The following is a 26,027-nucleotide window of genomic DNA, read 5'->3' on the forward strand; positions in this document are numbered from 1 at the left end:
CTGGCCTGGCCTGAGCCCAGCCTGTGGCCTGGGTGGAAACGCCTGCCCTGCAGAGCCAGAGTCCCCAGCCGGCCTGGCCTCCTGGGCTTCCGGAGCCCACAGCTCTTGTGCCTCCTCCACAGGCGGAGCCCCAGACGTGGCCATGCTGACTTCGGGCAGGTTCTCCTCAGGAATCACCGGCTGCATCAAGAACTTGGTGCTGCACTCAGCCAGGTCTGGCGCGCCACCCCCGCAGCCCCTGGACCTGCAGCACCTCGCCCAGGCAGGGGCCAACACACGCCCCTGCCCCTCATAGGCCCTGCCTACCCCCCACGGACTCCCGGGCAGCGTCCAGCCCGTCATTGTCAACTATATTATTATTAATATTATGATGATTTTTGTAAGGAACTGAGGCAATACCACGCTTTGCTGCTATGCCCTGGGCTGGACTGGAGGGTGGGCATGCCACCTCCTATACACGTGCCAAAGCCCCCAGGCTACAGGGCAGGGCAGAGGGGAGAGGAGTAGGTAGGCCACCAGACTTGGGACCAGGCACAGTGGCCAGATGGATCCAGAACTCACCTCACTCCTCCCACCCAGACAGAGCCCCCCAACATCAAGCTGGGCTGCCTCTTTTTGCAGCCATGGGAAGTCCTCATTCCTATGAGAGCCAGCCTCAGTTTACCCCCCGGTGACTTACCAGCTACCTGAAGAGGTGGTGTCGCAGTGGCTAGGATGCCCGTGCACACTGCAGAGCAGAAGGCAGCTCCCCTGCCCCCACCAGCCCCCGCCTGGCCGCTCCCCCACCCCAGCAGCCGCCCTCCACCCAGCCTGCATTCCACCACCCCTCACACCATCCAGGGCCCCATCCTCAGGGGCTGCAAGGGAAACCCCTCCAACCTCGGAGCTGCCAAGACAGAGCCTAGCACCAGAGTCCCACCACGCCAAGCCCCACTCCCCATCTTCTGGAGGTGAAGGCCCAGGATGTGGGGGAGAGGGGTCAGGAAGACAAGTGCCTTGGTGGGGAAAGGAGGGGACATGACAGCCCCGCCCATCTGGGAGCCTGAGGACCCTAGAAAAGCGGCCCCAGACTCTGGCATTGGGGCGCCTGGCCTCGGGCCCTAGAAGGGACCCTCCTGTGGTCTTCTTCTTGGTTTTTCTTAATAAACGGTGCTATCCCCGCCGGGGTCTGTTGTCTTTGACTGCAGCCAGTGGGTGGGGCAGAGTGGGGCCTCAGCAGTCTGGGGGTGAGGGAGGGTGGCCCTAATACCTACCCTGGGCCAGGAGGTCATGCCCTTTCCTGACACCCACTGCCCCTCCACTCGACTCACCCTGCAGGGTGGGTTCCGTGGGCTGGGTACATGCTACTTCCTAGGACCCTCACCCCAACCTGGAAGATGGAACTTGGCACAGACGGAGGCTGCGAGAACGGAGTGGCCTGCCTAGCGTCAGCCAGCTGGCCAGGCCACCAGGCCTCAGCGCCACACCTTCCTCGCTAGGGATGCTCTCCTGGGTGCTGGAAGGCAGGCTGGCTTGGCTGCATCCCCGGGGTGACCCGGCCAGGACACCGGTAGCACGTGTGGCAGGCTGTGCCACATCTGAGGCAGAGGCGGAGGACCTCAGGGGGCCAGGCTGGTCCACCCAGGGAACAGCAGCACCACAGGAGGCCCGTGAGGAGACCAGTAGAGGCCAGGAGCAGCAAGGAGGCCAGAGCCACCCTCGAGAGCCAGGGTCCTGCCAGAGGAAGGAGTGCACTCAGCCTCAGGCTGGGCCTGCTGCCAGGCCCACCACCCAGACAGGGACAATTGTGATCTTGGTGGAAGAGCCCCACCTTGCAAAGCCACATCCTGTCGAGCGGCATCCTGGTCATCTGGGGAGCGCCTCTCAGCTGCAGTGTGGGTAGGGACAGCAGTCCTGATGGCCAGGGAGAGAGACTGCCGGGGCCTGGAGGTGGCGTTGGCCATGCTTCCTGTCTGGTTGGATGTCACAGAAGGACCTGCAGCGAGCAGTAGCACGAATGCACACAGCCCCATCCTTCTGTCTTTCATTTAATCCTCTGAAGACCTCTCGGTCTATCAGTGTCATCTTTCCAAGTGCACAGAAGGGAAGGGAGGGACAGAGAGGTTGAGTTTGTTGTCAAGGTCACACAACTGGAAACAAGAGGACATAAACTCATAGTCTAGCTCCAGGTCCTGGGGTTTTAGAGTTTCTTCTCAGCAAGGGAGTTGCACACACAGACAGGTGCTGGGTGCTGGGTCCTGACAGTATTTACAAGGTTAGCTTGTACTTTGCTTATTTGACTAATAATTCTGTAGTCTCTATCACCCCCGACTCATTGCTGTAGAATCTGGGGGACACAACCAGGAAGCAAAATAGACAGTGTAGTGTAGTAACACAGAAAAACATGAAGTGCTCTAGTAGGGCTAAGAGGCAGGGCAGGGTGGCTGGAATTGGGTGTGGGGGGGGAAGGGGGTGCTATACTAGAGCTTGAACTTGGGACCTAGGCATTGTCCCTTAGGTTTTTTCACTTAAGGCTGGTGCTTTACTACTTGAGCCACCACTCTACTTCTGGCTTTTTAGTGATTAGAGATAAGCAGGAACTCAGATCTCAGCCTCCTGAGTAGATAGGATTAGAGGTGTGAGCCACTGCTGCCTGGTGAGTTTGTTTGTTTGTTTTAATTGTAGGAAAACACATTTACCAGCTAACTACTTTATGTGTACAGTGCCATTCAGGGCCTTGAACTTACTCAGCAAGTTCTCTCAACTTGAGCCATACCTCCAGATCTTTTTTGCTTTATTTTATTTGGGTATAGGGTCTAGCATTTGTGCTCACGTCAGCCTGGACTGTGATCCCCCTTTTCCTGCATAATTGATGCACCTTGTCACACCCAGCATTGGTTGATAAGGGGGCTCACTTCCATTTTCTTGAATCTGGAGGACAGTCCTCTTGATGGGAGCCTTCTAAGTAGCTGAGATTACAGGTGTGAACCACTGTATTCAGCTCATCTTCAGAATTGTCTTCATTTAACACTCAATTCTTAAACCCTGCTCTGGGCAACCATGGTTTTACTTGATGAATCTAGCTCCTGTAGGTCCCTTCCTATTGGTCATACAGTATTTGCCCTTGGTGGCTGGCTGACTTCCCTGAGCACCAAGTTGATTTGGGTTGCAGCATGTGTCACAAAATCATTCCTTTAATGTTCCATCTTACAAATAGATCGCATTTTCTTTCTGCACTCTTCTGTAGGTGGACACAGGGTTGTTATTTATACATAAAGGGGCCAGGAAAGAACTTGCATAAAGAATGAGGGGTAACAGAGACCTAAGGAGGTAATTCCGCTCTGGGAGGCAGAGGAAAGAGCCTTATCCTCCAGGTGGAGGAAAAGGCAGAGACCAGAAGGCCGGAGTGTGGAGGCACCCCAGGTGGCTCTGTGGAGAGGTCGAGGGCAAAGGGAAAGGGCTGGGAAAGGCTAACGGCTGGCGGCTGGCGGGAGGGGAGAAGTGAGTTGAGGGGGCGTGGTCAGCATGGAGGGAGGGGAGAAGTGAGTTGAGGGGGCGTGGTCAGCATGGAGGGAGGGGAGAAGTGAGTTGAGGGGGCGTGGTCAGCATGGAGGGAGGGGAGAAGTGAATTGAGGGGGCGTGGTCAGCATGGAGGGAGGGGAGAAGTGAGTTGAGGGGGCGTGGTCAGCATGGAGGGAGGGGAGAAGTGAGTTGAGGGGCGTGGTCAGCATGGAGGGAGGGGAGAAGTGAGTTGGGGCGTGGTCAGCATGGAGGCAGGACAGGTGGCTGGGGCCTGTGAGCCCCTGGGAGGCTTTCCTTTCTCTGAGAGATTGGTGTTGCTGCAGAAGTGACACCGAGTTATGTTTTAGGAGGCTCCAGCACAGGAAAAACCTAACTTCCCACTCAAATGTGAGCAGCACATAGCAACTTCCAAAGGGTACAGTGCAGAGAAATTCAGCAAGAAAGCAAAGTTGCCAGGCACTGATGGCTCACGCCTGTAATCATAGCTATTCAGAAGGCTAAGATCTGAGGATCACAGTTCAAAGCCAGCCTGGGTAGGAAAGTCCATGAGACTCTTATCTCCAATTAACCATCTCAAAGCCAGAAGTGGAGCCATAACTCAAATGATGGAGCACTAGCCTTGAGTGAAAAAGCTCAGGGACAGCACCCAGGCCCTGAGTTCAAGCCCCATAACTGACAGAAAAAGGAAAGAAGGGAGGGAGAGAGGGAGGGAGGGAGGGAGAGAGGGAGGGAGGAAGGGAAGGAGAGGGAGGGAGGGAGAGAGGGAGGGAGGGAGGGAGGAAGGAGTGAGTGAAAAAGAAAAAGGACAAAAGGAAAGAAAGAGAAATGAAGGGAAAGCTGACCTCAGCCACGGGTCAAGGTCACCAGCCATCAGTAATGTTTTTTGTATGAAACTTTGCAGCAGGAGGAGCTGAAGGGAGGAGACAACTAACTACTAACCAGAGTCCTAGGGCAGGAAGGATATTAGGTACAAAGTAGGAAACCCTGACTTTAATTAATAATAATGTATCACTGTTGCTCAGTTAATCAAAACAAATGTGTCCCAGTAATATAAGATATTAACAGTAGGCAAAACTCTTGTCAGGGGATTGTTTGAACTTTCAATATTTTGTAAATTTACAAGTGTTCTAAAAGTCTATAAAAGGCAAAAAGAGCTGGAACTTGTAGCTCATGCTTATTATCTTAGCTACTCAGGAGGCTGAGAGCTGAAGGATCAATGTTCAAGGCCAGCCCAGGCAGGAAAGTTCTCTAGACCCTAACTCAAAAACAAGCAGCAAAAAGCAAGTGATTCAAGTAGTAGAGCATCAGCTTAACAAGTATACGATCCCGAGTTCAAGCCCTAGAACTGGGAGGAAAAAACTTTTTTAAAGCACCTCCCTGCAGGGAGATCAGAAGTTACTATAACAATCAGACCAGGTGTTGAACTAGAGCTTGAGCTCAGGACCTAGGTGCTCTATCACTTGAACTATAGCTCTACTTCTGGCTTTTTGGTGGTTAATTGGAGATGAGTCTCACATACTTTCCTGCCTAGGCTGGCTTTGAACTGCAGTCCTTAGATCTCAGCCTCCAGAATAGCTAGGATGACAGGCTTGAGCCACAAGCACCTGGCTGAACTTATCTTTTTTTTGGGGGGGGGGTTCAGTTGTGGACCTGAACTCGGCCTGAGCGCTGCCCCTCAGCTCTTCAGCTCAAGGCTAGCGCTCTACCACTTGAGCCACAGCACCACTTCCGGCTTTTTTCTTTTTGCTTATGTGGTGCTGAGGAATCGAACCCAGGGCCTCATGCATGCAAGGCAAGCGCTTTACCACTGAGCCACCTTCCCAGCCACTGAACTTATCTTAAAGAAATACTTACAGGGGGCTGGGAAGGTGGCTCAATGGTAGAGCGCTGTTCAGGGGGCTGGGAAGGTGGCTCAGTGGTAGAGCGTTTGCCTTGCATGCATGAGTTCCTGGGTTTGATTCCTCAGTATCACGTAAACAGAAATAAGCCAGAAGCGGCACTGTGGCTCAAGTGGTAGAGTGCTAGCCTTGAGCTTAAATGCTTAGGGATAGTGCCCAGGCCCAGAGTTCAGGCCCCACAACCGACAAAAAAAACAAAAAAACAAAAATAACACACAGAAGGTCATAGAGGATGAATTGTAATAGTCTATGGCTCTGTCAACCACACATGGGGCCTTATCCTAATCACACACACACAAGGGCCACACATGCCACTTCAAGTCCTGGTATAAACCAGTATGTACTGATGTGGAAAGAAGTTCATGAATGAATGAGTAAGGCTGATTGCTGAACATGATGATCTGTTCAGATGTAAAATAAAATGTTTTTAAAAGTGTCAATATTATACTGGGCACTGGTGGCTCATTCCTGTTATCCTAGTGACTCACGAGGCTGAGATCTAAGGATTGGGGTTTGAAGCCAGCCTGGGCAGGAAAGTCTGTGAAACTCTTATCTCTGATAAATTACTCAGAAAAAGCCAGAAGTGGGGCTGTGGCTTAAGTGATAGACTATACCGGGCGCTGGTGGCTCACACATGTAATCCTAGCTACTCAGGAGGCTGAGATCTGAAGATCGAGGTTCAAAGCCAGCCCGGGCAGGAAAGTCCATGAGACTCTTATCTCCAATAAGCCACTAGAAAACCAGAAGTAGTGCTATGGCTCAAGTGGTAGAGCGCTCGCCTGGAGCTGAAGAGTACAGCAACAGCGCCCAAGCCCAGAGTTCAAGCCCCACAACCGACAAAAAAAAAAAAATTAAGTTGTAGACTACTAGCCTTAAGCAAAAGAAGCTCAGGGACAGCACTTAGGACCTGAGTTCAAGACCCAGGGCCAGAATAAATTAGAGTCTTGATGGTGATATATTAAGGAGACAACCAAGAAAGAAGATGATAAGATACAGAAGATGATGAGCACAGTGTTTGAGGAAAACAACCAGAAACCTGCAAAGGAGCTAGAGAAGTAGCTCAATGAGGTGTTGGGGCTCTGGTCAGTGCATTTCACTAGAGCAAGGTACTTTCTTACAATGAGCAACTGTCCTACCCATGGCAGACACCCCCACATTTGCATCCCCCAAGTCAGCTCCATATCTCTAGGAAGGTGATTCCTGGGTGACTTGTTCCAGTGCTTGCTGGCCACAGAAGTCACTCCTGCTCCTGACACTCCCTGGCTTCATGTTCTTGAGCAAGTAATTTCTTCCCCTTCATGGAGCTCAGTTTTTCCATTTGGACCATGTGGGAGTCACGCCAGGTGACAGGCTCATGCCTATAATCCTAGCAACTCAGGAGGCTGAGATCAGAGGATCATGGTTCAAATCATCTGAGGCAGCAAAGTCTGTACGACTCATCTCTAATGACCAAAAGCCAGAAGTGGAGCTGTGGCTCAAGTGGTGGAATGCCAGCTTTGAGTGAAAAAGCTAAAGGACAATGCCTAGGCCCTGAGTTCAAGCCTAATGAAGTATGGGAGTCAGGGGGGGACTAGACCCTCTGGCCCTTGGTGGAAGACCTGACTCTCATTTCTGCCCTCTGCCTCACACCTGCCGCACCTGACTCCTCACAGACCCAGCCCCAGGGAAGGGAAGGAGGGACAGGCTCCCACAGGGCCCAGGCCTCATCCATTACCTACCTCTACAGCTGGCCGGTGGCCAGGCGTCCTGGTCGCTGCCATCACCACAGTTATCCACGTCCCAGACATCACACAGCAGGCTCAGGGGGATGCACCTTCCATTCCCACAGCGGAAGTAGGGGCCACAAGACCCTGGGAGAGGAAGGAGAAACCCAGGGTGATGTTAGCCATAGAAGTGGGGCCCATAGTGGGAGAGGCGTGACCAGGAAAGAGTTGTGTGCCTACATAAGTGTGACAGAAGTGTGCACAGGGACATGGAACACAACAATAACCACAGAGGTGGAGCAGCTCAGCTCACTTCTCCTTTTCCATCCTCTTCTGTGCCAGCTCACTTCATCCTCATGATGATGCCACAAACCGAATACTGTTATAAACTCTGAGTTCGAAATAAGACTGAAGCCGGGTGCCAGTGGCTCATGCCTGTAATCCTAACTACTCAGGAGCTGAGATCTGAGGATCACTGTTTGAAACCAGCCTGGGCAGGAACATCTCTGTGAGACTCTTATCTTTAATTAACCCTTCAAAAACTGGAAGTGGTGCTATAGCTCAAGTGATAGAGTGCAATCCTTGAGCCCAAAAGCTTGGGGACAGTGCCCAGGCCCTGAGTTCAAGCCCCAGGCCCAGCAAAAAAAAAAAAAACAGAAAAGAAATAAGACTGAAGCACAGAAAGTTTAGGCCGCCTGACCAAGGCTACACAGCTTGTATTAAGTCAGAGGCAAGCTTGGTCTGAAGCCTGTGCTCATAAAACAGTGGTACCAAGTGGCATAATGCAGATCTGCACATCTGTACACATTGGGAGCACATACATGTGTGTGGCCTGCAGTATCCTGAGCACTCCTGGCCTTACACCTGCCATCAACTCCGCCTGACTTCTGCCTATTTTCCTGCCCAGCTTGCTCCCTTCCCATCCCAACTCCATGTTTCTTCACCCTGGACTGCACCTCCCCACGCTGTGATCCAAGAAGGCAAGGACCTCTTTTTTGCACTGCTGTGTCCTCAGAGCCAAGGAGAGCCTAGCATCTAGCAGGTGCTCAGCTCATGTTTTCTAGTGAATGACTATGTCCACAAGTGAAATAATGGTATGACTCCATGCACGGTGTCTGCCAGGCAGGTCCATGCTGTGGTCAAAAGCTAGCTCAGAGGGACTGAGGGTCAGTACACAGCTCTAGTTGGCATGGAATTCAGGCCCCACCAGGTAGAACATTTCATTTCCAGGCCACAGAAATGGATACTATAACTCACAGAAACAATCAGATTCAGCCCCAGGACCTTGGCTAGAGCCACAGGAAAGGATGCCTATTCTTTCTGTCATGAGATTGCAGTGAGGGTGATGGAGGCTGGAGCTGCAGGGTGATCAGGCAGTGAAGTAAGAGGGGGACCTGCCTGAGACAGAAGCCAAACAGACCTACACAGGGCAAAGATACAGGGAACAGAGGACGGAACCCAGGGGACATTGCTCCAACTGCTGGATCCAGCTGTACAAGGACTAACATCTTTTTTTGCGGTGGGGGGGGCGGTCATGGGGTTTGAACTCTGGGCTTGGGCACTGTCTCTGAGCTCTTCAGCTCAAGGCGAGCTCTCTACACTTGAGCCACTTCCAGTTTTCTGGTGGTTAATTGGAGATGAGTCTCAAAAGGGGCAGGGGAGGGGGGGGAAGTTGCAGCTGGGAAGTTGGCTCAGTGGTAGAGTGCTTGCCTTGCATGCATGAGGCCTTAGGTTTGATTCCTCAGCACCACATAAGCAGAAAAAGCTGGAAGTGGTGCTGTGGCTCAAGGTAGAGCACTAGCCTTGAGCTGAAGAGCTGAGGGACAGTGCCCAGGCCCAGAGTTCAAGCCCATGACCAACCCCCCCCCCAAAAAAAAGAGTCTTACAGACTTTCCTGCCTGGGTGGCTTTGAACCGCCATCCTCAGATCTCATCATCCTGAGTAACTAGGATTACAGGTGTGAGCCACCAGTGGCCTGCTGGACTAACATCTTAATAACCCACCATTGTTGGGCTTCCACTAACTTGAGTTTGACTTCTTCTGCATGCAAATGAAAGTACATGTTCTGGGGAAGGATTGTGGGTGACAGGACCAGGTGGGGGGTCTAGGAGAGAAAAGCAGCAGCATACTGGCGAGGTCAGAAAGATAGGCCTGAGGAGCAGCCCAGGTAAACCAATAGGAGGGGCCTGCAGGGGTGAAAGGAACAGCTCCTCATTCAGATGACAAAAGGGAACCCCAAGATAGTCCTGCTGCAGGCTGAGCAGCTGTGATGACTGGCAGCTGCCCAGGTAGAAAGGCACACTGCCAGTGGTCAGGGAAAAAGGTTGAAAGGGAGGGACAGAGAGAGGGAGGAGCATGCTGCCAGCTTTCTATCAGCTAGTGAAGGCTATTTGGAAATCAACCTAACATAACAGGAACTTTGGTACCTTAGAGACTCCAGGACCCAGAAATAGGAACCCCCCCAGGACCATGACTCATGGCCCTAAGGCTCTAGGGGATACATTTCAAATTGTTTATCTCAGAGCCAGAGACTCCACTAGAGAGGGAGTCTTGAATCCACAAGTCAGGCATGCAGACTCCAGGGAGGAAGGAGACAAATGAGGTCAATGTCAAGGTCTGGTTCTCCAGAAGCTGGCTGTTCCTTGTTGGGACTGTGCACATTCCTGTTGTACTCCAGCAATGGAAATGAAGCCTTGAGCCAGTCACCAGTGGCTCACGCCTGTAATCTTAGCTACTCAGGAGGCTGAGATCTGAGGATCTTGGTGAAAGGATCAATGCCAGCCTGGGCAGGAAAGTTGGTGAGACTCTTACCTCCCATAAACCACCAGAAAACCGGAAGTGGTGCTGTGGCTCAAGTGTAGAGAGCTAGCCTTGAGCTGAAGAGCTGAGGGACAGCGCCTTGGCCCAGAGTTCAAGCCCCACGACCGACCAAAAAAAAAAAAAAAAAAAAAAAAAAGCAAGAAAGGAAGGAAGGCCTTGTAGGGTTTTGATTCCACAGCATGGCTCCAGTCCTAGGAGAACCCGCTGGGGTAGAAGCTGGCACTGGACTGGAGCGGCAGGACTCAGCACAAAAGCCCCAACCTCTGCAGCTACAAATGGCAGATGTCCTGGAGGGCAGCAGGAACATGGCAGAGGCTCAGCCTGCAGCTAGGGGCTGGGACTGAACTGCCATGCACAGGGCAGGCATGAAGCTTGAAAAACCGGCATTACCAGTCCAGGAAGACCCTTTCTTGCATAAACCAGTTCCTTCTTACAATCCATGACCATCTGGATTTCTTCCTCCACCTTCTCTTCCTCCTTCTCCAGTGTTAGGGTTTGAACACAGCACCTCTCAAATTCTCATATCCCGCTAGTGTTTACCACTTGAGCTAACTCCACTCTAACCCTTTTTGTATTGTTTGGTTTGTTTTTTTGGTGCCCATTCTGGGCTTGAACTCTGGGCCGGGGTGCTGTCCCTCAGCTCTTTAGCTCAAGGCTAGTGCTCTACCACTTGAGCCACACGCCACTTCTGGTTTTCTGGTGGTTAGTTGGAGATAAGAATTTCATGGACTTTTTTGCCCAGGCTGACTTTGCCCAATCCTCAGATCTCAACCTCCTGAGTAGCTAGGGTTACAGAAGTGAGCCACTAGAGCCTGGCTGTATTTTCGGTTTTGATACAGGGTTTGCTAACTTTGCCAGGGCTGACCTCAGCACTCATGATCCTCTGGCCTCTATTTGTCCTATAGCTGGGCTTACAGACATGTACCATGCTCTCTCTTCTAGCTTTGCCTTTCTGCACACCTCTGACAGGTTGGCTGAAGAGCCAGAAGAGTTCGTGTATGAACATGAGTGTGCAAACATGTGTAAGTGTGTAAGGGAATGTGTGTGTATGATGCAGCTATGATGTGGCTTGTGTTTAAGCAAGGAGTGTGAGGTTGAGTATATAAGGGGTTAGTGTGAGGGTGCAGCTATGTGTGTGTGTGTGTGTGTCTGTCTGTCTGTGTGTGCGTCTCTTTCTGATAGGACTTTTGCTTCTCCACCTCCCTGGGCCCACAGGGTCCCCCCATTCCCGGCTCCCACAGCCTCCCGTGTAGCCCCATCCTGACCTTCAATCCTGACCCACCTAAATGGAAAGAGGTGGCTGCTCCCACGAAGTCCACGCGGGGCTGGCTGCCTCTGGTGACCAGGCGCAGGCCGAGGAAGGGTCCAGAGGAGGTCACTGGGGCAGGGATGGTCAGGCCGCACAGAGGGGGCCCCAGGGGCTGGGGCACCTCTGGAGGACCCTCGTAGAACTGCAGGTAGGAGCCGGGGGCGCAGGGATCAGCCGGCGTGGGGGGCTCCTGGGCTCCCGGTGTCGTCAGGCTGTAGACTAGGAAGAAGTGGAATTGGAAGCGAATCCTGTCGCCCGGGGCGGCCGCCTGCATCCACAGCCAGCAGTCAGTGTCCTGAGCCACGAAGTAGAAGCGGCGGGACATCGCGTGGGAGCGCAGCAGCAACCCGTCCCCGTGCCACGTGCGGCCGCACCGCTCCTCCAGGTGGGCTGCAGTGGGCCAGGGGCACAGACATCGTGGGTCATGCGCGCGGTCCGGATTTGACTGCGCCCCCACCCCTCCCTTCATGATTGGAAAAATGGGGACTAAGCAGGCGCAGAAATCATTCTTTTACTTGAGCCATGCCTCTATCCCCGCTTTTTGTTGGCTAATTGGAGACGGAGTCTTGTAGACTTTCTGCTGAAGGTGGCTGGCCTCAACTTTGGATCCTTTAGATCTCAGCCTTCCAGTAGCATGGATTTACAGATTACAGCCTCAAGTGTCTGGAAAGCTCGGAATAATTAATGAGGACTAAGAGACTGAATTCAAGTCCATAGTCCTAGGAAGCTGAAGAATTTTTCAAGTTGGTGTTGTCAGTTGTGGAGCCTGAACTCTGGGCCTGGGCACTGTCCCTCAGCTCTTCAGCTCAAGGCTAGCGCTCTACCACTTGAGCCACAGTGCCACTTCCAGCTTTTTCTGCTTATGTGATGCTGAGGAATCGAACCCAGGGCCTTCATGCATGCAAGGCAAACGCTCTACCACTGAGCCACCTTCCCAGCTCTTCCAGGTTGTTTTTTGTTTTTGGTCTGTGTGTGTGTGTGTGTGTGTGTGTGTGTGTGTGTGTGTGTGTGTGTGTGTGTGTGTGTGTGTGTGTGTGTGTGTGTGTGTGTGTGTGTGTGTGTGTGTGTGTGTGTGTGTGTGTGCTGGTTCTGGGGCTTGAACTTAGGGCCTGGGCACTGTGCCTGAGCTTGTTTTTGCTCAAAGCTAGTGCTCTACCACTAAGCCACAGCACCCTTTAGGGCTTTTTTTTTTTTTTTTTTAATTTTAATAGGTAATTGCAGGTAAGAGTCTCAGGAACTTTCCTGCCAGGCTAGCTTTGAACTGTAATCTTCAGATCTCCATATCCAGAGTAGCTAGGATGACAGGGGTGAGCCTCTGACACCCAGATATTTTCCAGGTTTTAAACAGATCATATGGTGTGGAGACTACAAATGCATCCTGCGGCTACTCTGCCTCCAGAGCAGTTGTGTGATTACTGGCCTCAAGTTGAAGTGGGGTTGTTGGGTCTAACCAGCACCACCTTGGCCATGTGGTGGATAGGGAATTGGGTTTAACTGGCACCATCTTGTCTTCATGGTGGAGAAAGGGGATGTCCCATCTCCCAGGTGATGGGCATGCCTGAATTCTTAGAGGCAGAGGCAGGGACTTGGATGATAGATTAGTGGACCTGTCAGCCCTAGGCCATGAATTTAGGAGAATCTCTCTGTGACTCTACCTCCTAATCTGAGCCTATTTTAGGGTCAGACCAGCTCAGATGCACTTACACTAGGCCTGGTGTGCTGTGTCTTCTGTCTCCTGGCTCACCTCCTGTCAACATGGTGTTCCACTTCAACTCTCCATTGGGGTTGATCTGGGTTGTTGATATTATTTGTCTGCTCTTTCCTCTCCTGCTCTCATGGCTCTAACACTACACTAAGAATATTAAGTGTATTCATGGGGCTGCAGGTCTTCGTGATAGAGTACACCTGTAGACGCCAGATTTCTAATAAAGACTCCCAATTCCACCTCTTAAAATGTGGCTTCTCAAAAAAAAAAAAAAAAGTGGCTTCTCTGTATCTTGCCAACTGGATTTACCTCTACAACAAAGTTTGCAACTGAAGGCAATTGACATGCTGAGCTAGAACCCAGTGACAAACAGGTCCTGGGCTCATCCCCACCCAGCCTCTGCTCCAAGAGAATGATAAAACAAGCCTCCTGCCAGTCCAGGTCAAGTGTGGCCCATAAATAAAAACAAATGCTGTTTTTTGGAGCCCATGGTAAGTTGGAATTGCAACTAAAAGGTTGTGTACCCTGTCTAGCTCAGAGCTTCAGACAGCAATCAGCATTTAATGGGTTATCCAAATGTCAGCAACTTCTATTATCTCATTCAATGGTGGGGTCGACACGTTCGGGTGCCTGCTCACCCCACAGCCTTTCCCTGTTTCTTGCGATCTAATTCTATTTGCCAGGTTTAGGGATTGTTTATGTGTTCTGATTGTTTATTAGTTCTGACTAATGAGACTGAAGGAAAGGTCTTCTGGAGTTCCCAAGAAATGGCTTTCCACCTGATTTAAAAAAAAAAAAGTGGTGGGGGCGGTATCAGACTGTGATAAAGCCTCCTTTTTCTTCGTGCTTCAGAAAGCAGTTGACTAAGGATGTGATGGTTGGAGCTGCAGCAACTGCCTGTCAAAAATGAGGTGGTGAACATTACAGAGAAATGCTATATGGTTGAGCTGCCAAGTTAACCATCTCAGGGATCAGACAGCCACTCAGTGGCTTAAGCACCGTAGGGTTGGCGTCTGTCTTTTATAGCACAGATTAGCTTTGGTACCAAGTTCTTGTAAGAACTGAGAACAAATAAGTCTTAAAACTCCCTACAGTGATTTTTGTAAGGATAGAGAATAGAAGGTAAACCAGGTGTTGGTGGTTCATGCCTGTAATCCTAACTATTCAAGAAGTAAAGATCTGAGCTTCACAGTTCAAAGCCAGCCCGGGCAGGAAGGTCCACAAGAGGTGCCTATCTCCAATTAAATACCAGGAAACCAGAGGTGGCACTGTGGCTTAAAGTGGTAGAGCAATAGACTTGAGCAAAAAAGCTCAGAGACAGTGCCCAGGACCTGAGTTCAAGTCCCACAACCAAAAAACAAAACCAAGCAAAACAAAGAATATAAGGTACATTTTCTGGGGCAAGGTGTGGGTCCCAGTGGGTGCTTGAGGAACAGCCAAGATAATCCTTTGGGACTGAGGACAGACAAGCATTTCCCCATATTTATAAAGTCTTCTAAAGCCAGGGGCTGTCCTTTCATGGGGTAAGGGTGAGCACCCTTTATGTGCCAGGCTCTGTCAAGTGTCTTGTAGTTTACTCAGATGCAAAGTGGTACTTGTCCCTTAAGGGGCAAGCATCTATTATGGTTCCTATTTGACTGCCATTTGCTTTTCCTTCCTGGCAATACTGAGAAGGGAAGCCATCCATGCAGCCTGCATGTGCTGAGTAGGTGCTTTGCCACTGAGCCACACCCCAGCTCCTTTACCAATGAAGACCCTAAGACTTAAGGGTCTTAATTCCTAGAGAACTGAAATAATGGGTGGAGGGAGAAATGCAGGAAGCAAGGCTCATGCCTGTAATCCTAGCGGCTCAGAAGGCTGAGATCTGAGGATCATGGCTGAAAGCCAGACCTATCCATTACATACATTTATTCTCTTGTCATTTCCTGAGTGTCTGTCTTTGACATGGGGTTCACTGTACCCTCATGTGACACAGAAATGTCTATGAGACTCTTTATATCCAATTAAGCAGCAAAAACAAACAAACAAACAAACAGAAGTAGAAGTATGGTAGAACACTGGCCTTGAGTGAAAAGACAAGCAAGAACATGAGACCTTGAGTTCAAGCCCCAGTACTGGCACCAAAAAGAAAAAGAAGTGAAACAGGAAGCAGCATTCGGACAAGTGTCAATGTGGGCTGATTCCAACTCCAGACCCTAGGGCAGCAGGCCCTGCACACTCCCAGACCCCTGCTGTTTGGGAACCAGATCCCTAGCCTTCTAGAAGGGTTTGGGATAGAATTGGTGGGTACCAAGCTGACCAGGCATAGGGTTTCTCAGCCTCCTTCATTCAAGGGGTCCAAATTCATCAGAGTGCTGACTGGGAGAGCTAATGGAAGGGGGATGAGTCTGGGGGAGTCCAGCGAGGCCCCCCACACTCACCAGTGTCCAGGGCAGACACAGTCAGGGTGGCCACACCCAGCAGAAGCAGATAAGGCGCCATCGGGACTCCCCGTCCCCAGCAGCAGATCTCTAGTTTGGGGTCTTTGTGGAGACTGGAGGGGAGGGTACCTGGCCAGCTAGCAGAAGCTGGCAGCCACAGGAGCAGGGCAGCAAAGCCACCAGCTCCAGCCTCTCCCCTGGCATATCCTCCTTTGGGTGAGGGTTGGGTCTAGGGGTTGCTATGGAGATTTGAAGCCAGGGAGGATGTTGGCTTGCCCCCTGCCAGACAGGAACCAGGAAACACAGATCCGGGTTTGCCCTTGGGCCTGTGGGAGGGAAACTCAGAGCTGCTGTCTTTCTTGAGACACAGCTTGAGGGAAGCCCGGGACACCAAAGAAGCCAGAATGAGGGACTCTAGAAGCAGCAAAATGTCAGGTGCAGGTGGCTCACATCTGTAATCATAGCTACTCAAGAGGCTGAAATGTGAGGATCATGTACACTTATGAACCCAGCCACTGGGGAGACTGTAGCAATACAGTAATTATTTCAAAGCCAGCCTAGCAACTTGCCAAGATGCTGTCTCAAGATTAAAGTTAAAAAAAACTACCAGCCTTCAAGGCTGGAAAGGTGGCTCAGTGGTAGAGTGCTTGCCTTGCATGCATGAGACCCTGGGTTTGATTCCTCAGCACCACATAAGCAGAAAAAGCTGGCAGTGGCGCTGTGACTGAAGTGGTAGAGCCTTGAGCTGAAGAGCTGAGGGACAGCGCCCAGGCCCAGAGTTCAGGCCCCACGACCTACAAAAAAACAAAACAAAAAAGCTTCATATAAGCTCTGTGCAGGGACTGCAGGTCTTTGAGACTGGAATCCTTCTGCAGTCACCAGCTCTCCAATAAAGACTACCAATTTGACCTCTCAAAATGTGGCTTCTCTGTTTTGAGACTGAATTCTCATACAACAGGAGGAATTTAGCCTTGTCTGGAGCAATGAGAATATAGAATAATAAAATGAACATGTAATAGTAAAATAAAGGTTTTAATACATAATTATAAAATGCTTAATAACAGAACATATGAGTGAAAGCAATTTACTGATTGCTTCCCATGTGATAGGGAATGCAGGTGTATCTCATCTCTGGTAGCCTGTATAGTAGCACCATGGCAGGCTTCACTACCCCACTTCACAGATGCAGAAGCTGAGGCATGATAGATTCCATATCCAGGAGGCCAGAACTTCTGCCTTCCCACAAGTGAGGAGAACCTGGGCTGCAGGAGAAGACCATGGCACCCAGCAGACTGCCAGAGCTCACCCTGCCTGGAGAGCCTACCTTGTCTGCTTTTGGCCCACACTGTGAGGAAGAGCCCTCCAATCCCACAGAGACCAAGTGAGGCACTGAGGTTCAGTTGGCAGAAGCAGCAGAGCCAGAGTGTGGAAGTGCATCTGCCTTGCTCCTCCTACGTCAACAGGAGGGAGCTTGGCTCCTGGCATTCGGCTTTTTTTTCCCTTTTCTCGTACCTGCATGTTGACAGAGGTTAATGCCTCACCATATAAAAGGAAAGGACAAAAAAAAATGAGAAAAGTCAATTTTACAAAACTAAGGAAATAGGGCATAATTAGACTGAAGCCCTTATAAGTCACTAGTGAGGGCAGGAGGAAAATGGAGATGGATGATGGACCACAGAAACATAATAAAACATAACTGTGCACTGCCTGGTGCTGGTGGCTCATACCTGTGATCCTAGCTATACTTCGGAGGCTGAGATCTGAGAATCAAGGTTCAAAGCCAGTTGGTCAGGAAAGCCTCTGAAGCTCTTATCTCCAATTAACTACCAAAAATCTGGAAGTAGAGCTGTGATACTAACCTTTAATGAAAACCTCAGAGTCAGTGCCCAGACCCTGAGTTCAAGCCCCAATTATCTCCCTCCTCCCCCTCCCAAAAAAGGAAAAAAGATCAAGAACAAGAGATAGTCACAAAACAAGTACGTGCTAACAAGCTGTCAAAACAAAACAAAAAGACTTTTCATATCGGCCAAGCAAGGCAAACAGCAATCCTCCTGGTGGATATTTCTTTACCAATGACTTTTGCATAGATACCAAATACCAGGTATCCAGACAGTTCATGTGGGGGGGGGGGTAGGGGGGCTAGGTGCTGTCCCTGAGCTTTTTTGTTGCTGTTCAGTCCTGGGGCTTGAACTCTGGGCTTGGGCGCTGTCCCTGTGCTCTTCAGCTCAAGGCGAGCACTCTACCGCTTGAGCCACAGCATCACTTTTGGTTTTCTAGTGGTTTATTGGAGATAAGTCTCACAGACTTTCCTGCCCTGGCTGGCTTTAAACCTTGATCCTCAGATCTCAGCCTCCTGAGTAGCTAGGATTACAGTCTTGAGCCACTGGTGCCCGGCTCCCTGAGCTTTTATGGTGAAGGCTAGCCCTCTATCACTGGAGTCACAGCTCCACTTCAGCTTTTTTGGTGCTTAATTGGAGATCAGAGTCCCATGGACTTTCCTGCCTGGGCTGTCTTTAAGCCTTGATCCTCAGATCTCAGCCTCCTGTCTCCTGTTTCCTGGCTCTACTCCAGTCACCTTGGAGTCCCATTTCAGTTCTCCATTGGAGCTGATCTGATTTGTTGGTATTGTTTTTCTGCTTTTTCTTTCACTCCCATGGCTCATTTTTCTGACAGTGTTAAGTGTATTCATGGGATTGCAGATTTTTGGGATAGGCAGCCAGCTGCAGGCCGCCAGTGCTCTAATAAAGACTCCAGATTTGCCCTCTCAAATGTGGCTTCTCTGTTCTCTCTATAAAACACATTTTATCCACTGGGTATATAATCCATATTTTCACTATTCAGTCATCCATCAATGGACACCCTGGCTAATTCCATATCTCAGCTATTGAAATAGTGTACAACACAGAATGTAAATTTTTCTTTAATATATGGACTTCCTTTCTTCTGGAAATGTTCCCAGGACTAGGACTACTGGATCATATGGCAGTTCTATTTTTGGCTTTTTGAGGAACCTCCATATTGTTTTCCATAATGGCTGTCCTAGTTTACATTCTCACCAACAGTCTAAAGGTTCTCTTTCTCTGTAACCTCACCAGTGTGTGTGTGTGTGTGTGTGTGTGTGTGTGTGTGTGTGTGTGTGTGTGTGTGTGTGTGTGTGTGTGTGTGAGAGAGAGAGAGAGAGAGAGAGAGAGAGAGAGAGAGAGAGAGACAGGGAGAGAGAGAGAGAGAGACAAGGAGAGAGAGAGAGACAGGGAGAGAGAGAGAGAGAGAGAGAGAGAGAGAGAGAGAGAGAGAGAGAGAGAGAGAGAGAGAGTGTGTGTGTGTGTGTGTGTGTGTATTGTATGTATGTTTGGGAGGGGCAGTTGCCAGGACTTGAACTCAGAAACTCCTGAACTCTTGTTTGACTTTTTTTTTTTTTTTTTCAGTTGTGGGGTCTGAACTCTGAGCCTGGGTGTTGTCCCTCAGCTCTTCAGCTCAAGGCTAGCACTCTACCACCTGAGCCACAGTGCCACTGCCAGCTTTTTCTGCTTATGTGGTGCTGAGGAATTGAACCCAGGGCCTCATGCATGCAAGGTAAGCACTCTACCACTGAGCCACCTTCCCAGGCCCTCACTTGGTTTTCTTGCTCATGCTTAACTCTGACTTGAACCATGCCTTCTGCCCAGTTTGATGCTGGTTATTTTAGATACGGGGTCTGGTAGGCTTTTCTGCCTGGGATGGCTTTGAACCATAATCCTCTGGACCTCAGCCTCCTGAGTAGCTAGGATTACAGGTGTGAGCCACAGTGGCCAGCTTCAGTATTAATTTTGGAAAATTTTTGACTCATGGTCTCCTTTCATAGTTACATTAACTCAAGTTTACAAGTACTGGGATTGCAGGGGTGCATCACCATGCCAGGCTATGTCAAAGGTTTCAAATGACATATAACGCTTACATTCCAGGAACACAATACAAAGCGGGCAGAGTGAGAACTGGGAAACTTTTTGCAATAATCTAAGTGAGAGACCAAGGTGGAAACTAATAACAATGCAATAATTACATTGTATGTATCTATACACACTGTCTTTCAGTGTACAATGGTAGGGACTAAACCCAAGGCTATGCTTTTGCATAAGTTATACTCTCTTTTTTTCTCTCTCTGTGTAGGGAGAATTCACTTATTTTTGTGCCAGTCCTGGGCTTGACCTCAGGGCCTGGGCACTGTCCCTGAGCTATTTTGCTCAAGTCTAGCACTCTACCACTTGAGCCACAGCTGTACATCTGGCTTTTTTGGTGGTTAACTGGAGATAAGAGTCTCAGGCTTTCCTGCCCTGGCTGGCTTCAAACCACCACCTTCATAAAATACCTAGACTCCCACTGACCCCAATTTTACAGTAGAGGGCCGTCATAAGTTTACAAAAAGAAAAAATGCACCCCCTCCAGAATATGGTTAAACTGTGACAAGCTGCTTTACAACCTACCTAGGTCATGAACACCCAGATGGTGTTTGCTACCATCTCCTTGGAGCCAAGTTGTCTCCTTAGCTGCAGTACCAAATCTCCCCGGTACTAAGTGTAATAGGAAGACCCCTACTCAGATAGGCAAGCCCACCTAGTCATCCAGAGTGACTGAGCCCACCGCAACAAAGTTGTTAACAAAGAAGCAACTTTACTGAGAAGGTTCCTACACTGACCAGTGAGGGCCGCAGCACAGGCAGGCTCGGGAGCTGGTACGGTGACCCCAAGCAGCCCCCATTCTTTGGTTTTTAAAGGCAAAATCGATGAGGTCACGTGCAGGTGACCAATGGGATCATAATACACAAAGGGTTGTACAGTCATACCGACCACACACAGGTGGACAATAGGCAGAGTTTACCGTAAGCACATGCAAAAGGCAGGGTTTATGGTAAGCATGTAGTGTCACTGTTTGGAGCCAGATTACAACCTATGTGTTTTGTGGGTCAGTCTTTAACTCAATAATCAAGGGTGGGTTAGGTTGTTAAGGGGAGGTGGACCAGATGCATTTTTTTTTTTATTCTGGGAACTAGGCCCATCAAGTCTAAAATCTCTAAAACAAAGGCAAAGCTCAAAATGGAATCCTACCAGCTGAGGCCCCATCTCAGGGTCTACTTCACTAAGCACACGTGTAATTTGCAGTTTCTGCCTTTACAATCCTGATTATCTTCCCCTCAGGGCCACTTTGTTAGCCACTCTCTGTAGCCTAGCTACTTAAAAAAAAGGACCTAGGACCTTCAAACTTCTCAGTGCCTGGTGCTCTACTGTTTTGACTTGCATGGGTGTAGCACTCAGATCTCTGTCTCTTAAGCAGCTAAGCTTAAGTTGTGAGCCACCAGTGCCCAGATACTTATTTTATGTCTCACTACTTTTCCCAGGTTGACCTAGGACATCTTTGCCCAAGCAATCTTTCTGACTCAGTATAATCAAGTAGCTGAGACCACAAGTACGTACCATCACACTCTGCTTCTGTATATATTTTGAACACACAGATGGTTTGTTTTTTTTTTTTGCTGGTCGTGGGGCCTGAAATCTGGGCCTGGGCGCTGTCCCTCAGCTCTTCAACTCAAGGCTAGCACTCTACCACTTGAACCACAGCGCCACCTCTGGCTTTTACTGCTTATGTGGTGCTGAGGAATCGAACCAAGGGCCTCATGCATGCAAGGCAAGTGCTCTACCACTGACCCACCTTCCCAGTCCCCAGCTAGAAGTTTTTGTAGAAGAACAAGGTAGGGTTAGAAGAGAAGGAAAGAAGGGTACCTCTAAGATTTCTGGAAGGACAGATACCATTTACTGGAGATGGGAAAGATTACAGAGGATATTTTCAGGGGGCAGTTGGAAGAGGAATTAGTTTTATAAGAGTTCAGTAAGTGAGAAACAGACAAGCCACATTTTGAGAGGTCAAATTGGGAGTCTTTGTTGGTGAGCCAGCATCTATAGGCAGACTCGTGTCTCAGAGACCAGCAACCCGGAACAAAGCTTGAACCAAGCTTTTAATGACAAACCCACATACCTGGGGAGTAGACCAAGCCTTAACAAAAGCAGACCTTATTTGGGAAGTAGCTCAAGTACTAGCTTAAACTTTCCACGTGGGAGGGAGGATATGCCTCAACCTTTCTGTAAAGGGGTAAACTTAGAGGCCACTCAGAGGGGAGTGAATCAAGCCATTTAGGGGGGTAATCAAGGCAGAATCAGAGCATTCTCTATGCAAAGTTTCCTAAAGCTAAACAGCGTGGCATCTGCAATTCAATGAATGGCCTCTCTCCCTCCAAGCTTTTCAGTACTGGGTGGAACCCCCCTCCCCCCCCCCACCCCCCCAGCCAGGCACCAGGATGGCTGGATCTACGGCCTTTTGGAGTGAAGTCAGGTCTGGAGCTATGAATTTAGGAGTCAGGCAGACACAGAAGATATTTAAAGCCATGAAAGATGGTGAATGACTCAGGGGGCAGGTAGAGGCCCAAAGGCCTGACGCTGAGACCATTCAAGGACAGCAAAGGAAAGGAATGGCCACTAACAGAAAAATGTACTGTCCTTTGAATTCAGAAAGTACTTCTAAGAGCAAAGCTTAAGTAAGGGAAGGTGCTAGGTCTAGTAAGAGAGCATGAGCTGATTAGTAATTTAATAATGCAGAACACAGCCGGGCACCGATGGCTCACGCCTGTCATCCTAGCTACTGAGGAGGCTGAGATCTGAGGATCACGGTTCAAAGCCAGCTAGGGCAGGAAAGTCTGTGAGACTCTTACCTCCAATAAAACCACTAGAAAATCGGAAGTGGTGGTGAGGCTCAAGCGGTAGAGCGCTTGCATTGAGCTGAAGAGCACAGGGACAGCACCCAGGCCTAGTGTTCAAGCCATACAACCAAAAACAGCAACAACAACAAAGCAGAATACTGGCAATCTTCATGATGTTTAAGTTATAGGTAGCCAAAAAAAAAAAAACCAAAAAAAAAAAACCAGGAAGCCAATGTTTTAGACTAGTTTCCTGCACAGGTCCCTGTAAGGTTTGGTGAAAGGAGACTTCCACATGGTTCAGGCAGAAAAGAGTTTATGGGGGGGGGGGGACAGCAAACTACCAGCCTGCAAGAGATGGAGGGGCAAAGAGAGAAGAGGGAGGGGACTGTGGGACTGTTAGCTTACCCTCCATCTCAGGCCCTCAGCCCTCCTACTTTACTTCCAAGAGCAGCTAGTGTCTCTAGGCCCCAGCTGCATCAGCAGAATGCTCTCCACTCAAACCTGAACTCCACCGTGCCCTTCAAAAAGAAAATAAAACTCTCCTGGGCCTCCCACCAGTTTCTCCAGAATAGGTCTCCACTCCCATGCACCTAGCTGTGCATGCAGAGTACCTCCTGTCTCAAGCCCCAATGTTATAAGGATGCCCCTGAATAGGGACAGGCATCATTTTGCTCACTCTCCTGTGAGGGAGATGGCCTTGTTAGCCTCTCTAATAAACCTTCACCTGTCCATGATTGTGTCCTTGTGGTATTCTGGGATGGGTGCCTTCAGGAATTATATAGGGAAAGGGAGGAGGTAGTGACCACAGCAGAAATGGACGTGATCTCAGAGTCTGGGGAACCTCTCACTGTCTGAAGGAGGTGTGGCCAAGCAGTTCAGGAAGTGACCTCAGCAAGTGAGAAAGTGACCTCAGAGCCTGGGGTCCATTGCTGACTCACAGTCAGGTGATTGATAGGCAGTCAGGTGATTACTAGTTTCAGGCAGATGATTTCTGGTAAGGCTATGTTCTGTCTTCATGAAGAGGAAGTGGGGGAGAGGGAGGCTGTTCTCCTGAGAAGACCTCAGTCCCAAAGTTTCAAACTAAAAATCAAAATGCAAGCTGCTCCCATCTGCAATCCTAGTCACTCAACAGGCTGAGATCGGAGGATCAAGGCTATCTCCAATTAATCATCAAAAAGCCAGAAGTGGAGCTGTGACTGTAGTGGTAGTCAGCCTTGAACACAAAAGCTCAGGGACAATGCTCAAGCCCTGATTTCAAGCCCCAGGACTGGCACCAAAAAAAAAAAAAAAAAAAAAAGTCAAGATGTAGTCAAAGTTCCACCAAACCCAAAATAAGTTTATCTGACCTTCAGAGACATAAGCAGAGAGAATTTTCTTTCTCACCACTCTGCGCTCTTCAGCTCAAGGCAAGCGCTCTACCGCTTGAGCCACAGCACCTCTTCCAGTTTTCTGGTGGTTTATTGGAGATAAGAGTCTCATGGGCTTTTCTGCCTGGGCTGGCTTTGAACTGCAATCCTCAGATCTCAGCCTCCTGAGTAGCTAGGATTACAGGTGTGATGCCTGGCTGCCTCCTCACCCTTCTAGGCACTGGGGCTTGTACTCAAGGCCTGGAGATCTCACTCAGTTTTTTTGCTCAACTTTGTGCTCTACTACCTGAACCATGCCTCCAGTTCTGGTTTTTTGCCAGCTAATTGACAACAAGAGTCTCTGGGAGTTGTTTGCATTGACTGGTTTCCAACAGAGATCCTCAGAACTCAGCCTCCAGAGTAGCTTGATTATAGATGTGAGCCACTACCAGTCCCCCAAGAGAATGTGCATCTTCTGCTGTTTATACTTTTTTTTTTTGTCTGTTGTGGGACTTGAACTTGGGGTCTAGGCTTTTGTCCCTTAGCTCTTTTGCTCAAGGCTAGCGCGCTATCACTTGGAGCCACAGTGCCACTTCTGTTTTTTTTTAGAGGTTAATTGGAGATAAGAGTCTCAGACTTTCTTGGCCCAGGCTGGCTTCAAACCAAGATTCTCAGATCTCAGCCTCCTGAGTAGCTAGGACTAGAGGCATGAACTACTACTGCTCGGCTTTTTTTCTGCTATCTTAAGCCCTTTCCAACCTACAAAACCAACCTCATATGCTTAACTAATTGGAATGCTGTCTTATGGATTGAAGTGTTGCCTGGTTCTAGAATGGCAAATAAAGCCAATGAAGAGCTTTAAATTGAAACTAATTTTTTTTTTTTTTTGCCTGTTTTGAGAGTAATAGAGGCAATAGCCTGGTTTGAAACAGGCTTAAGGAAGAGAAATGGAGAATATTCCCCACCTCCCCAGGAGTTTTGTTATAAAGAGGAACAGAGAAATAAAACTGAAGCTTTGAGAGGGATGTGGGAGGTGAGATGGCTTGTTAAATTTGGGAGATGTTATAGTATATTCAAATGCTGGTAAGAATGAGCCAGTGGAGACTGAAATTCAAGATGCTGGAGGTTCCTGTTTGCTGTTAGGACAAGTGCATTTTGATGCACCTGAAATGTAACACAACAAAAATGTAAATCATTATCTCTCTTTTTTTTTTTTTTGGTTGGTCACGGGGCCTGAACTCTGGGCCTGGGCACTGTCCCTCAGCTCTTCTGCTGTAGACTACCGCTCTACCACTCTGCCACTTGAGCATCAGCCCCACTTCTGGCTTTTTCTGCTTATGTGGTGCTGAAGAATCGAACCAAGGGCTTCATGAATGCAAGGCAAGCACTCTACCACTGAGCCACCTTCCCAGCCCCTATTATCCCCTTCTAAATCTGCTTCTTCTGTGGTAATTTTTATTTCATTTGGTAGAAATTACCCGTTAGAAAAAGGAGTATATAAATCAGTCACTGGCAGCTCACACCTGCAAGGCTCTGGAGGTTCAAAGCCAGCCTAAGCAGGAAAGCCTATGAGACTCTTATTTCCAATTAACCTATCAAAAAGCCAGAAGTGGAGCTACAGTAGGATGGTAGAGTACCTGCCATGAGCGGCAAAGCTAAGGGACAGTACCCAGACCCTGAGTTCAAGCTCCAGAAACAGCATACATACACACACAGAGAAAAAAGGAGCATACAGTAGTTGACAGCATGTTAATATTCACAGTATCATCCAGTGTTGAGAGATGTAAAGGGTGACAGGGAGCTAGCTGTGAGCACCAGGCAGAGGTGAAGAAATACAGGGCAGACTGAAGTGAGGATATCGGGTCTAAGTAACACGGCCTGTTGCTGGGTGGTCTTCACCCAGCTCTGATAAGCCTACAGGTGAAATAGGCTATTCTTTAATATGCAGATATCATGTTGTTTAGCCCCAGGAGAGCTTTGCTATAGAGACTACTTGCCCCCTGAGTATTTCCCTAGATGGTCTTCCTTACCAGATGTTTCCCTAAATGGTTGGCTTTGTTCATCCAAGTATTCCCCTATATGGTTTGCTTCTGTTGGGCTTGGTCCTCCACCCCAAACAAGTATTTGTCTTTAAACAAGTATTTGTCTTTGTACAAGCTACATTCTGGGCTGCAGATCTTGGAGATAGGAGTCTACCTCCAGTCGCCTAATTTCTAATAAAGATTCCCAATTTGAGCTCTCAAAACGTGGCTTCTGGGCTGGGAATGTGGCTTGACGGTAGAGTGTTTGCCTAGCATGCATGAAGCCCTGGGTTCGATTCCTCACTACCATATAGACAGAAAAAGCCAGAGGGGGCGCTGTGGCTGAAGTGGCCCCGGCTAGCCTTGTGCAAAAGCAACTCAGGACAATACCCAGGCCCTGAGTTCAAGCCCCAGGACTGGCAAAAAAAAAAAAAAAAAAAAAAAAAAGTGGCTTCTGTTTCTTGCAATTTAATTTTCCTAATACAGTATTACTATTAAGCTGTATCAATCTGACACCCTAAATTACCTGTCAAATTTGTCTCCTCATTCTAGACCTAATTGCACTGTCCCAACTTTGGCC

At 49.2% G+C, this 26,027-nt stretch overlaps 2 protein-coding genes across 12 annotated transcripts in view; one reads left to right on the forward strand and one right to left on the reverse strand.

The window, feature by feature from the left end:
• Positions 1-1,162, forward strand: part of Hspg2 (heparan sulfate proteoglycan 2) — a 102,433-nt gene extending 101,271 nt beyond the window's left edge. For all 11 annotated transcript variants that reach the window (XM_070037686.1, XM_070037688.1, XM_070037687.1 and 8 more), the window contains one exon: positions 123-1,162. In XM_070037686.1, coding sequence (XP_069893787.1) covers positions 123-295 — 173 coding nt within the window. In that variant the 3' untranslated portion in view covers positions 296-1,162. The remainder of the gene's footprint in view (positions 1-122) is intronic.
• Positions 1,157-15,422, reverse strand: Ldlrad2 (low density lipoprotein receptor class A domain containing 2). The gene is made up of 5 exons (XM_070037698.1): positions 15,357-15,422; positions 11,205-11,621; positions 7,118-7,249; positions 1,811-1,975; positions 1,157-1,713 (listed from the first exon to the last, which is right to left on the reverse strand). The coding sequence occupies exons 1-5, from the start codon at positions 15,415-15,417 to the stop codon at positions 1,475-1,477; spliced, it is 1,014 nt and encodes a 337-aa protein (XP_069893799.1). The 5' UTR covers positions 15,418-15,422; the 3' UTR covers positions 1,157-1,474.
• Between the last annotated feature and the right edge of the window lie 10,605 nt (positions 15,423-26,027).

This window comes from Dipodomys merriami, unplaced genomic scaffold, assembly GCF_024711535.1.
Source record: "Dipodomys merriami isolate MVZ:Mamm:240054 unplaced genomic scaffold, mDipMer1.0.p SCAF_28, whole genome shotgun sequence".
Taxonomy (NCBI): Eukaryota; Metazoa; Chordata; class Mammalia; order Rodentia; family Heteromyidae; genus Dipodomys; species Dipodomys merriami.